Source organism: Orcinus orca, chromosome 1 (genome assembly GCF_937001465.1).
Source record: "Orcinus orca chromosome 1, mOrcOrc1.1, whole genome shotgun sequence".
NCBI lineage: Eukaryota > Metazoa > Chordata > Mammalia > Artiodactyla > Delphinidae > Orcinus > Orcinus orca.
Window position 1 is genome coordinate 194,967,980 of NC_064559.1, and position 12,611 is coordinate 194,980,590.

The following is a 12,611-nucleotide window of genomic DNA, read 5'->3' on the forward strand; positions in this document are numbered from 1 at the left end:
AATGAAGACTCAAGGCAGCCAAAAATAAATAGATAAATAAATTTATTTTTTTAAAAAAGTGTTTATCTCAGGTTCCTAAGACCCAACAAGTGACAACTAATTGAATATATTAGAATAACATAATCATTAAAATTTACATTTGAACATAAAGAACTCCATACAAAATAGTGAGCACATGTCAAAGATTTATTTAATTCATTCTTTGTTTTTTTAACTTTTTTAGAAAATTAATTTATTTATTTTTGGCTGCGTTGAGTGTTGTTGCTGCACACGGACTTTCTCTAGTTGTAGCGCAGGGGCTACTCTTCATTGCGGAGCACGGGCTCTAGGCACCCGGGCTTCAGCAGTTGTGGCACGTGGGCTCAGTAGTTGTGGCTTGTGGGCTCTAGAGTGCAGGCTCAGTAGTTGTGGCGCACGGGCTTAGTTGCTCCACGGCTTGTGGGATCTTCCTGGACCAGGGATCGAACCCGCGTCCCCTGCATTGGCAGGTGGATTCTTAACTACTGCACTATCAAGGAAGTCCCTTAACTCGTTTTTGAGAGAACAGCAGGAGGATAAAGATGGGTCAAAGGAAAATATGAGAAACATAATATAGTCACTGGTCAGTGGAACACAGAATGCTGGAATAAGACTGCAAAGTTGAAAAAGAAAAAAAATAATGTCCTACAAGGCCATAAAACTGTAAACTTTGAGGTTATCTTTTCTGTCAGACAGAATTCATTTGCACCTATTTGCAAACAAAAATCATTTGCAACTTATCCATTTTTTTCCCCAGAAGTAACTAATTCATTAAAAAATTTTAATTTAATTCACTTTAAATTAATTTTTTAAATTGTAGTAAAATACATATAGCATAAAATTTACCATCTTAACCATTTTTAAGTGTACAGTTCACTAGTGTTAAGTCCGTTCACATGGTTCTGCAAAGAATCCGCTCACATGGTTCTGCAAACAATCTGAAGAACGCTTTTCATCTTGTAAAACTCTGTACCCACTAGACGACAGCTCATCATTCCCCTCTGCTCCCAGCCCCTGCCAACCACCATTCAACTTTCTGTCTCTATAAATCTGACCGCACTAGGTAGCTCATATAAGTGAATCAAACAGCTTTTGCTTTTTGCTTATTTCACTTAGCATAATGTCGTCAAAGTTCATCCATGTTGTAACGTGTCAGAATTTCCTTCCTTTTTAAGGCTAATCCCACTGTATGTATATACAACATTTCGCTTATCCATTTATCTGCTGATGGATTTTGGGGTTGCTTCCACCTTTTGGCTATTGTGAATAATACTGCTATGAACGTGGGTGTACAAATATCTCTTCAAGACCCTGCTTTCAATTTTTGGGATATACTCAAGTGAAACTGGTGGAGCAACTTTTCCACCTGACTTTACAGAGTCAGGACCCTAATCAATATTAAATATTAAACCCAATAAAATTTCCTTCCCCTAAAGCATCATGTGACAAACAAGTGGGCCAGTTAGCCAATATCCTAATATGACTGTGAACGAGCTTGCAGAAATCTTCTTGCCTTATTTCCAAGTTTTGGATAATTTTTCTTTGCTGTCTCCCTCTCTACAAGGGTAGAGGCTCTGTACTGCTGGCCATTTGATCCCCAGCGACTAGGCCCAGAAGTACTGTTGAATGACTGAGGTATCATGAAAGCCTACATCATTTGACTGTTGTGAGGATGTCATGAGATGATGCTTGTGAGCTGCCTGTCAAAGTCTGGCACATAGTGGCTGCTTAAGACCTAGGAGTAGTCAGTATTATTGTTATGCGGCAGCTGGGGGTGGGGGCCGGTTATGACTCAGAGGAGGGGGCAGCCATGACTCCTGTCATGGAGGGCAACTGTCCTAGATGGGAGACAGGCAGGGCCTTGGGGCCTGGGTGCTTCCAAGCCATAATGCTGGGGGAGCTAATGTCTCTTTTTAGGAATCTCCACGGGACATTTGCTTCCTCAGGCACCATAGGAGCACCGATGGCTTGGCTGATCAGCTATAAGCCAGCCTTGTTTGGGTTCCTATTACTTCTGCTGTTGCTTAGCAACTGGCTGGTCAAGTACGAACTCAAGCCCACGCCCCCAGAGCCCCAGCAGGTGAGCAAGAGGGACCTTAGCTTCAGCTGAGAGTGATGGGATAGTCGCAGCTAGATTTGGGAGGGGGAAGACAGAGAAGGTGTCAGGACAATGCGGCAAGACTAAGGAATCCGACTCTGGTCTAAGACCTTGCTCTGCAGCTCCCTCTTGGGTGATAGAGGACAAAGCACTTCCTTCACAAAGTTTCAGTTGCCTCAGCTGAAGAATAGGGCCCATCCCAGACTCTTCTACTTCATGTTTGATGACAACATGCTTTGACAACAGTAACAACTGCTTTAAAGTGGGAAAAATTAAAATGGATAAATTTAAAAACATGTATAATGTAGATAAATCTCTAAAACTGAATAATGAAGACAGCAGAAATGTACCTAGATTATGACGTCTTTTATGTAAAGTTAAAAAACATGCAAAACAATATCCTGCCTAGTTTATGGATGCCTATGTATAGTGAAAGTACATTAAGGCAGGATTTCTCAGCCTCTGCACGATTGACATTTGGGGCTGGATAAATCTTTGTGATGAGAGACTGTCCTGTGCAATGCTGAATTTTTGGCAGCATCCCTAGCCTCTACCCACAAGATGCCAATAGCACTCCTCACCCCTCTTGTGGCAACCAAATATTTCTCCAGACATTGCCAAATGTCCCCAGGGGAGGGCAAAATAGCCTCCCACTGAGAACTGGTGTAAAGTGGTGTAAAGAAATGCATGGAAAAAATAAATACCACATTCAGGATTGCAGTTGAGATAAGGTTCAGGGAGGGAGGGGAACACCCTAGGAGCAGAATCCACAGAGGACTTCAGTTACCGTTGTGATATTTTAGGGATCATGGGTATTTGTTGTAATATTTACTTTTTTTGCATATCTGAAATATTTAATTCTTAAATGGTTTTAAAGACTAGGAATTTGTAGCTGAATCCTAAAAAAAAAAAATTGTGTCCTTACCAACTGCATGCAGTGGTGGGGGAGGGAGCAGATAAAGACGACAGAGATAAGAGCATTTCATGAGACCACTGAGACTTGGAGATTTTATGAGGCCTGACTAAACTCTCAAAGAGGCATGTTGAGAAAAGCACAAGCTCTGGAGACACATATTTTTGGGTTAAGGGTTTTAAGTCCTCGGTGGGTGCAGATTAGCCGGCCGTTTCACTTATTCCTGTGAACCAAAGGCAGCTCTGGATCCTGGGAGTTTGGGGGCTTTCATGCAGGCTGGGTGATGCTGAGAAAGGGACCTTCCCTCACTGGGCCCCATTCTCTCACCCACAAGATGTGGCAAAGAGGCTCTCCTTAGATGCTGGTCGTGAAATTGATTGAGATGATTGCAACTCAACTGGCATGGGAAAGGATTATCACTATTAACCAACTTTTCCTCTTTTCGTGGTGATGGGGAGTTTAGGAAGAGAAGACAAAGACTTGCGAGGCCAAACCCAAGAGCAACTGCCTGAACACAAAAGAAGTGGAGAGGCTGCACGCTTGCTTTGCCCTCCAGGACAAGATCCTTGAACGGCTTATGTTCAGTGAAATGAAGCTGAAGGTCTTAGAAAATCAGATGTTCATTGTATGGAATAGAATGAATCACCACAAGCAGTCAAGCCAACGGTGGACTTTTCCAGCGGGGAATCACAGAATGAGGAGACGGGAATCTACGTTCTCCATCATCTCTGACTGCACTTCCAATTCCCCCTAACGAGGTCCCAGAGACTGTGGTGGGCTAGCCTCTTCTGTTGTTACCTTTCCTCAGTAAAGCCCAGTCAGAGACTATTGAATTTTCTTAGTAAATCACACTGGAGAGGAGGATTAGAGGCTGAAATTCATCGCCTCTTGAAAAGAAGTTTGTACTCACCGGGTCAGCCACATAGCACCCTATGACACAACCTGATGGGAGCTCTTGAACCCAGCCCTTCCTCTCTTTCAGTTGGACCACCTTGACCCTGGTCCAGGGCCCTCTACCTGTTCACCTTGAGTCTTTCAACAGCCTCCCTAGTGCTGTCCCAGCCTCTAGTCTCCTCCTCCCCCTGCACTCAGAGGCCACAAACAAGCCCTGCCAAGCACAGCTCCGAGCATGATCATTGCCTATTCTTGAGCCAACGCCTTGCCGTGATTGACAGAATAAAAGCCTCACTCCTCACCATGGTGTTCAGGCCCCCCATGATCTGACTGTTCCCAACCTTTTTCCCCCATTATTCTCCCTCACATGCTTTTTACCCGATACCAGAGTATCCTGAACATCAGTCAGTAGTGTACCACCTTTGTGATTTTTGCCATAGCTGTGAACCACCTGAATGCGTAACTAGATATTGTCCCTTTAAATCAACTATATTTTCCTTAATAAATTTATCTGGAAAGGAAAATAATAATAAAAAATTTATCTGTAAGTTAAAAAAAAAACCAGTATCATTGTTTGAAATAGAACCTAACAGTCAAAATAAAGACAGTGAAAACAAAACAATGTTGTGAAGTTCCAACCAGAGCTTGGTTGCCCACTTGAAGATCTGAATCTGTAAAATGTGGGTTAAAAAGGGAGATTAGTGAGTGTTAGTGTTTGCAAGATATGCCAGCACTCAGCTGAGACTTTTCTCCATTAAGGAGAATTGAGAAGGAAGCCTCTGCCTCGCTGTGGGATCCAGTGTGGCTTAATGCCTTATTGGTGTCCCACTTAAAATCATCTCTCTTAGCAAAAGTCTCGTGCGCTCTCATCAAATTAGGTGATCAGCCATCCCCCAAATGCAGCCACATCTTTGCTCACGTGGTTTCTTCCCCTGGAATCCCTTATCTTCCCCTTTCTGCTGTTACAATTCTTTGCTTCTTTCAAAGCCACCACCTCCGGAAAGCTGCCCTCAGCCCAGCTGTAAAGTGTCTCTTTCCTTAGCGGTATCCCAGCATTTTATCTGTAATTCTACGATAGACTGTATGATGATCTGCTGGGATTTGGTTTGTAAATGTTTCTATACTCCCTCCCCACTCTCCAACTAGATTATAGACTCTTTGAGGGCAAGCACAGCATCTTTTTTTTTTTAATAAATAAATTTATTTATTTTATTTATTTATTTTTGGCTGCATTGGGTCTTTGTTGCTGCGTGCAGACTTTCTCTAGTTGTGGTGAGCGGGGGGCTGCTCTTTGTTGCAGTGCACGTGCTTCTCATTGCGGTGGCTTCTTTTGTTGTGCAGCACGGGCTCTATGGGCACGGGCTTCATTAGTTGTGGCACACAGGCTTAGTTGCTGTGGCGCATGCGGTTAGTTGCTCCGCGGCATGTGGGATCTTCCCAGACCAGGGCTCGAACCTGTGTCCCTTGCGTTGGCAGGTGGATTCTTAACCACTGTGCTACCAGGGAAACCCAAACACAGTATCTTGTTCATCTGTATATCCCCCTCATAGCACCTAACACAGTGGCTCGTATACAGTCAGTGCTCAATAAATAACATCTATGACTGTCAATCACAGTCTTATATGTCCTGACATTTTCTCTGCCCTTTCATTTTATGATTTTTCTATATCCTATTTTGTTTAGAGCAGGATACCTGGAGCTAAACTCCCTGGCTTTAGATCCCAACTCTATCAGCTCTTAGCTGTGTAATCTTGGATGATGAATAAACTGAGTGCTGTACCTCAGTTTCCTCAACTATAAAATGGCCTTATCAATTGCTGTGAGGATTCGATGAGTTACGACACTTCTTCAGGTCTTTGCTCAAATGATCCCTTCCTAGTGAGGACTCCTGTGACTGCCCTATCTAAAATCGCAACCCTCCCTTGTGTGTTGTATCTTCTACTTGCCCTCCAGGCCCACTCTCCATCCTTCTGCCTTTTCTGCCAGGGGGCCAACCTGCATCATCAGGTTCCTTTACCCTGTGGCTTCCAGTTGAGTTTGGCCGACAGGGATCCCTGGCAGAGGATGAGAGGGAAGGAGGAGGTTGGGATGTTTATGCCTCTTGTGGGGTTGCCTGGGGCTGGTTTGAGGCTGGCTGGGTCATCACAGAGGAGGCTCTCTCTACAAGACCTTCTTCCAGTTCCCTTCTGGCCCAAGGGCAGTAGCATCCCCCCAGTTACCAGTCCAGGGGTACTGCACCACACTTGTGTGTTCCCTATAGCCTGCCCACACCTTTGTAAATAGTCCCTTTTACACAGCTTCATGGGCCGTTGCTAATGGACTTGCTGTATGGCCAGGCCTTTGGACCACCCAAAACGGGACCATTAGGAGAATGTCCATATGGTAACCCCTGCTGTGGAGATGGATACAACAATTCAGCCACAAACTCGATCTATATGTGACATATGAATGAGCCCACAGTAAGGCACTGCATCTTGAAGAGAGCATCTGGAATAAAAAAGCTGATTAAGACTATGTGGCCATCATAACCACTTTAGTTCACTAGATGCACACCTGGACCTATCACAACAGTGAAACTACCACGGCGGTTTGAGGGAGTCCAGTGAGGACTCATTTGACTTATGAAGTCACTGGTGCTCACGGAATGTGTATTACTTGCAGGAACGTTGGCCTGTGGCTCAAGGTGGCTCAAAGTGGCACAATGACCTTTGGATCTGACTAGTTCACAATTGCCATGGATTCTGACTACCATGAACATGGTTTAGGTACATGGGGTGACTGTTCTTTTCCACCAAGCAGGTAGAACCTAGACTCTTAAGGCTCTGATGAGCATCTTTTTCATGTGCTGGAATTCCCAGGTATGATATAATATGATGATGGAATTATCTTTACGGCACTGCCCTCCATCTGTCCACGTGGAATTCACTTGCTCTTCCACACTTGCCACCTGCAGGTGGTGTGTACAAATGAGCCTTGGTATGGTTGGCTAAAGGAGCAATTACCTTAGCCACTCCCTCATCCTCTGTGGGCACCTAAGAGGGGAACAAGTCCCCCTGATGTGTCAGGAAGTATGGTGACTCCTGGGTTCCTATGGAGGTAAATGTTCTGAGAAAGGACAGATCAACTAGCTCATGCCAGGCACACGACAGATCCCAGCAAATCTAGCAAGAACATAGGCAAGCAATCTCAGGAAATAGACTGGGGTGGAGGGGTAAATAACCTCTCTCCTCTTCTTCCAGATCTGAACAGGCAATGCTAAACAGCCTTGAGCAGCTGCTCAGGCCGGGGCCCGTGGCATGAACCTGTCACAGTACTGAATATGCCATTCCTACCCCCTCCCACCATGCCCAGCTACGGGAGACCTTATTGGTATCTCACTCTCTGACAATGGCAAGGACATTTCTCCCAGCTGCTGTGCCTTGGGCCTTCACAATCATGTTCTCATCCTCTTCATGGATAATGTTGAGGCCAGCTGGAAGAATATTGAGCAGTGCGCTTTGTAACCCCAAAACTATTTTGTATTCTAGATATAGGTCCTTCGTTGCTTTCTCCTTGGACATAATGCCACCTGCATATCAACCTTCATAATAACCCAAGATGTGTGGGCAAGGCAACATTTCCAGCACCAGCCTCTGGTACCATTGACAAGACACTCCTGGGTATTAAGTACATGGGTTTCCCTATTTTATGCAGGTTTTCCTCCCCTAGATAGGTGGAACCATAGAAAGGAAATTACTATGGGGACAGCCAGGGTTCTCACTGTCAAGGTTATCATGAATCCTTAGCTCAGGATATAACCACATAGCTTTGGACTATTTGCTGGCCAACCAGGGGAATAACCATACTCACTGGCCAATACCTCCTGCTGCTTCTGGGTTAACACCTTCAGACAAGTCAAGAAGCTCATGCAGCTACCGTAAGAGCAAGTCCAATGCCTGCAGACCACTCCTCCATCTGAACCTGGGGCTCTCTCCCCAGGCTTGGCACAGACTCCATGGCCAGATGGCTTAGGCCTCCACAATGTGCTTTGCACTATTACTCCAGGCCTCCCTCTAGCATTAATGTCTCCTCCAGCATTGCCAACACCATTGGAAGTTCCTTATAAGCTCAGCTGATTTCTCCCCTTGTTGATTTCTATGCCCGTTTGGCAGGCTTATGTTTCAGGAGCCCCTAGGTCAGGGGGTGGACCTTGGAAAAACAATTTGGACTTTGCTGGAAAACTCTGGGTACTCACTCCGGGTTCCTAGCAGTGAGATAGCAGGTGGGCTCCAGAGGGGCCTCCCTTCCCAAAGCAGAAATGATTCCACATGGTCTCTACTTCCCCTGGGGTCTCCAGGGGCCCTCAGCACTGCAAACAATTCCCCTGGTACCTGAGCTCAGACCACATCTTCTTTACTTGCAAGACTGACCTCACATTTGCCAAAAAAAGTAGTGAAGGGAATGAGGGGTCCCTCTCCTGGAGCATATTCCAGGATGTTTCCAGCTATGCCCTGACCCCCATATCTCTCTCCACATGATGACAAGAGGTTGGATGGACAACCCAATGCCTCATTCAATGGCTGACCCTCTGCCTCCAAGTTTTCCCAGTAAAGCCCCATTTGCACCTGTGCTGCGTGACTTTGTGATATTCACCTTCACCCAGTACTCAGTACTTCACCCAGTACTCTCCTGGACCTCAGGGCTCAGTCCTCAGATCCCTTCTTTACTCCTTCTCACTCCCTTGGTAATGACTTTAAATATCATCTACTGTTACATGTCAATCATTTTCTAAATTGTGTCTTTGTTACAGACCTCTACATCCCAGACTCAAATGTGCAACTGCCTACTTTCACACCTTCACTCAGACATCTCAAAATCCATACAGTCAATCCTGAACTCTGCCCCTCCGCTCAAACCCCCTCCCACGTGCAGGTTTCCCCATCTCATAGTAAAAGTCAATTCCCAGCTTCCAGTTGCTCAGGCCAAAAAGTTTGGAGCTGATCCCCACTCCTCTCTTCTCTCATATCCAGCTCTAATTTATTGGCAAGTCCTATTGGCTCTTCCTTAGAAGCATATGCAGAGTCTGGATGTTCTCCCTGCCTGGGTGCACCAGGCCACCACCATCTCTCAGCTGAACAAGGCCCTGGTCTCCCTGCCCCCACCCTTGCCCTCTAGTCTGCTCTCAGCACTGAAGCCGGAGCGCTTCATGTCTTCCCTGGGTACAGTGGTTAAGAATCCGCTTGCCAATGCAGGGGACACAGGTTTGAGCCCTAGTCTGGGAAGATCCCGCATGCCGCAGAGCAACTAAGCCCGTGCGCCACAACTACTGAGCCTGTGCTCTAGAGCCCGCAAGCCACAACTACTGAGCCCGTGTGCCACAACTACTGAAGCCCATGTGCCCAGAGCCCATGCTCCACAACGAGAAGCCACCGTAATGAGAAGCCCGCACACCACAGCGAAGAGTAGCCCCCGCTCGCTGCAACTAGAGAAAGCCTGTGTGCAGCAACGAAGACCCAACACAGTCAAAAATAAATAAATAAATAAATTTATTAAAAAAAAAAAAGTCAGGTCATGCCACTCTGCTCCAGACTCTACAACAGCTCCCACCTCACTCAGAGTGAGAATTACAGTCCCTCCTGTGGCCTGGGAGGTTCTCCATGACCTGGCTCCCCAGCTACCTTTCCCACCTCGCCTCTACTCTGCCCCTCACTTAATCTGCTCAGCCACTGGCCTCTTCGCTTTTCTGTACACTCTCACCCTAAGGCCCTACCATGGACTCTCTTCCTCTGTTGTCCATATACCTACCTCCCTTACTTCCCTTAGGTGATCTGCTAAACATTTCTCTCTCAAGGAGGCCATCCTGACTGCCCAATTTAATACTATAATCTACCTCCCCTTACTTGGCTCTACTTATTTTCCCATAGCATGTATCGCTTTCTAATATACTATTTAACATGCTGTCCCTGCTAGAATAGGTGGAGAGGCAGGGGAGAGAGTAAAAGTAGAAAAAAAAGTGGGGAGAAGGAGAGATGGAGAAAAGGGAAGAGAGAAGGAGAGATTCATGGGATTGTGAGGGGGACCCTCCAAGTCTAATGGTAATCAGAGCGGTTACTGTGTGCACTTACTGTGTGCTTTAGGTGTCTTATCTCATGTAAACCTCACTCTCACCCCCAAGGGGGTAGGTTCTATTTCATTACCCTATTTTACAGATCAGCACATTGAGGTCCAAGAGAAGCCAAGAAATCTGACCAAGGTCACATAGATAATAAGTGGTGGAGCTGGGTTTTGAATCCCAGCAGTCTGACTCAAGGGTCCAGTGGGTAGGGTTAGACTATGCAGGTAAGAATTTGGATTTTTCCATAGAGCAGTGGGCAGCCTTGGAAGATTATTTAAGCAAATGATTAATATGATCTCTCATCTATAGAGAGAATGAATGCATGGGGCTGTTGCGGGGATTATCTTGGTGCATGGATGGAAAGCCCTTGGACAAATGCCTAGAGAGAGAGAAGCATTCAGTGATTAAATAAATGATCCTTTCCAGGAGGCTGGAAGATTTTACACGTGGACATCTGGTGCCACTGTGTGGCCATTGTCCTCTATGACAGGGTATGGATTCTGGTCTGGCTAAATTTGGTAGTGCAGGGGCTGGTCTGGGTGGAGAGAAATGGCTGCATTAGGGCTGGGGAAAGGGGCAAGGGAGGAACTCCAAGAGAGGAGCTAGTGTCCTGGGGGTGAGGGTCCTTGTCAGCAGAGATGCAGAACCCTGGAGTGGATTAACTGATTCAGATATTTAGCCCTGGCTTGGCAGCACAAACCAGAATGAGACGTGCTCTTTACCCTAGAAAACCTTATAGTCTGATGGGGAAAAAACATGGGAGATGCATTAGCGTCTGGGAAGCAGAGAGGACTCCTGGGTTGGAATCTCAGTCCTGCCACTTCTGGGGGACTTCACTTCTCAGAGCTTCAGTTTCCTCTTTGTCAAATGGGGACAGAATAAAACCTGCCTCATGGGATTGTTGTGAAGACCTCAGAGGGTAACACAGAAGGCACTAAGCATCTATATGGGGCACACTGTCTGCATTCAATCTGTGACCCAGAGGCAGGCTGCCCAGCCTACTTAGAGCCTCACTAAAGATGAACAAAGCAGCCAGCTACAATGGGAAAGAAAACCTGGGTCCCAGCTCCATTGCTGCCACTAAATTTTCTGTGTGACCTTGGCAATTCATCTCCCCTCTCACAGTCTGTTTCACCAGCCATACAATGTGGAGCTTGGACAAGATTACTCAGATCTCTTCTCTCTCTAACTTATCACACCCCTTTTCCGGGTCAGCCCAGATTTTTGGCCTTGGGGGATACAGAATAAGCTCCAGAAGGCTGGGCTTCCTTGGTGGCTCAGTGGTTAAGAATCCGCCTGCCAATGCAGGGGACACGGGTTCAAGCCCTGGTTAGGGAAGATCCCACATGCCGTGGAGCAACTAAGCTCGTGTGCCACAACTACTGAGCCTGTGCTCTAGAGCCCACGAGCCACAACTACTGAGCCCGCGTGCCACGACTTCTGAAGCCTGCGTTCCTAGAGCCCGTGCTCCGCAACAAGAGAAGCCACCGCAATGAGAAGCCCACGCACCGCAATGGAGAGTAGCCCCCACTCACCGCAACTAGAGAAGAAAAAAAAAAGCCCGCGTGCAGCAACGAAGACCCAACACAGCCAAAAATAAAATTAAAAAAAAAAAAAAAGATCCAAAAGGCTTGCCTCCACCATTCACATACTTGACCCTGAGCATAAGCAAAATAGAATAACTCAAGCCACGGGGTGGCTGGGAGGCAATTGTGATGTTCTATTGAGATAATGAAGTAGAAGCCGGCGCAATCCTTGAATTGCAGAGGAGCCTTGCTCCTCAAAGTGTGGTCCACAGACCAGAATGGAGTTTGTTTGAAATGGACTCTCAGGTCCCACCCTGACCCACTGATTCAGAACGTGCAGTTTAACTCGATCCCCAGGCTATTCCTACATTCATTTATAATGAGATGGAAACACAGTGGTCTGGGGCAATGATTCTCAACCTTAACCACACACTGAGGAGTTTTAAAAAAATCGTGATGCCCTGGGCTGCACCCCTGGGGACCTCTGGGGCGGTGGGATCCAGACTAGCGGTTTTTACAAGCTCGCCAGGTAATTCCAATGTGCAGCCATATCTGGTGCCAAGAAGGCAAATATATTTTCTCTTTTGTGCCAACTAAAATCAGTGGATAGTGACTTTCTAAAGTTGTGGTGTAAAACCCAAGTTATAAAAAGAAGCTAACCTTGGGACTTCCCTGGTGGCGCAGTGGTTAAGAATCCTCCTGCCAGGGCAGGGGACACGGGTTCGAGCCCTGGTATGGGAAGATCCCACATGCTGCGGAGCCACCAAGCCCGTGCGCCACAACTACTCAGCCTGTGCTCTAGAGCCCGCGAGCCACAACTACTGAGCCTGCATGCTGCAACTGCTGAAGCCCGTGCTCCTAGATTCCAGGTTCCGCAGCAAGAGAAGCCACTGCAATGAGAAGCCCGCACACCACAACGAAGAGTAGCCCCCGCTTGCCGCGACTAGAGAAAGCCCATGTGCAGCAACGAAGACCCAACGCAGTCAATAAATAAATAAAATAAAGAGAAGCTAACCTTAACAGAACCCTTACTAGGTGCCAGGTCCTGGGCTACCTGCTTTGCATACA

General features: G+C 46.6%; 1 protein-coding gene across 1 annotated transcript; it reads left to right on the forward strand.

Moving 5' to 3' along the window:
* The first annotated feature begins 1,906 nt into the window (after positions 1-1,906).
* On the forward strand, positions 1,907-4,351 carry TEX46 (testis expressed 46). The gene is made up of 2 exons (XM_012534007.2): positions 1,907-2,098; positions 3,586-4,351. The coding sequence occupies exons 1-2, from the start codon at positions 1,907-1,909 to the stop codon at positions 3,781-3,783; spliced, it is 390 nt and encodes a 129-aa protein (XP_012389461.2). The 3' UTR covers positions 3,784-4,351.
* The last annotated feature ends 8,260 nt before the right edge of the window (positions 4,352-12,611 follow it).

Excerpts from the sequence above, each read along its gene's own strand:
- TEX46 (XM_012534007.2), top strand. The coding sequence starts at position 1,907 with ATGCTGGGGGAGCTAATGTCTCTTTTTAGGAATCTCCACGGGACATTT. Across the intron at positions 2,099-3,585 it reads CGCCCCCAGAGCCCCAGCAG|GACAAGATCCTTGAACGGCT; the intron begins GTGAGCAAGAGG and ends TTTGCCCTCCAG.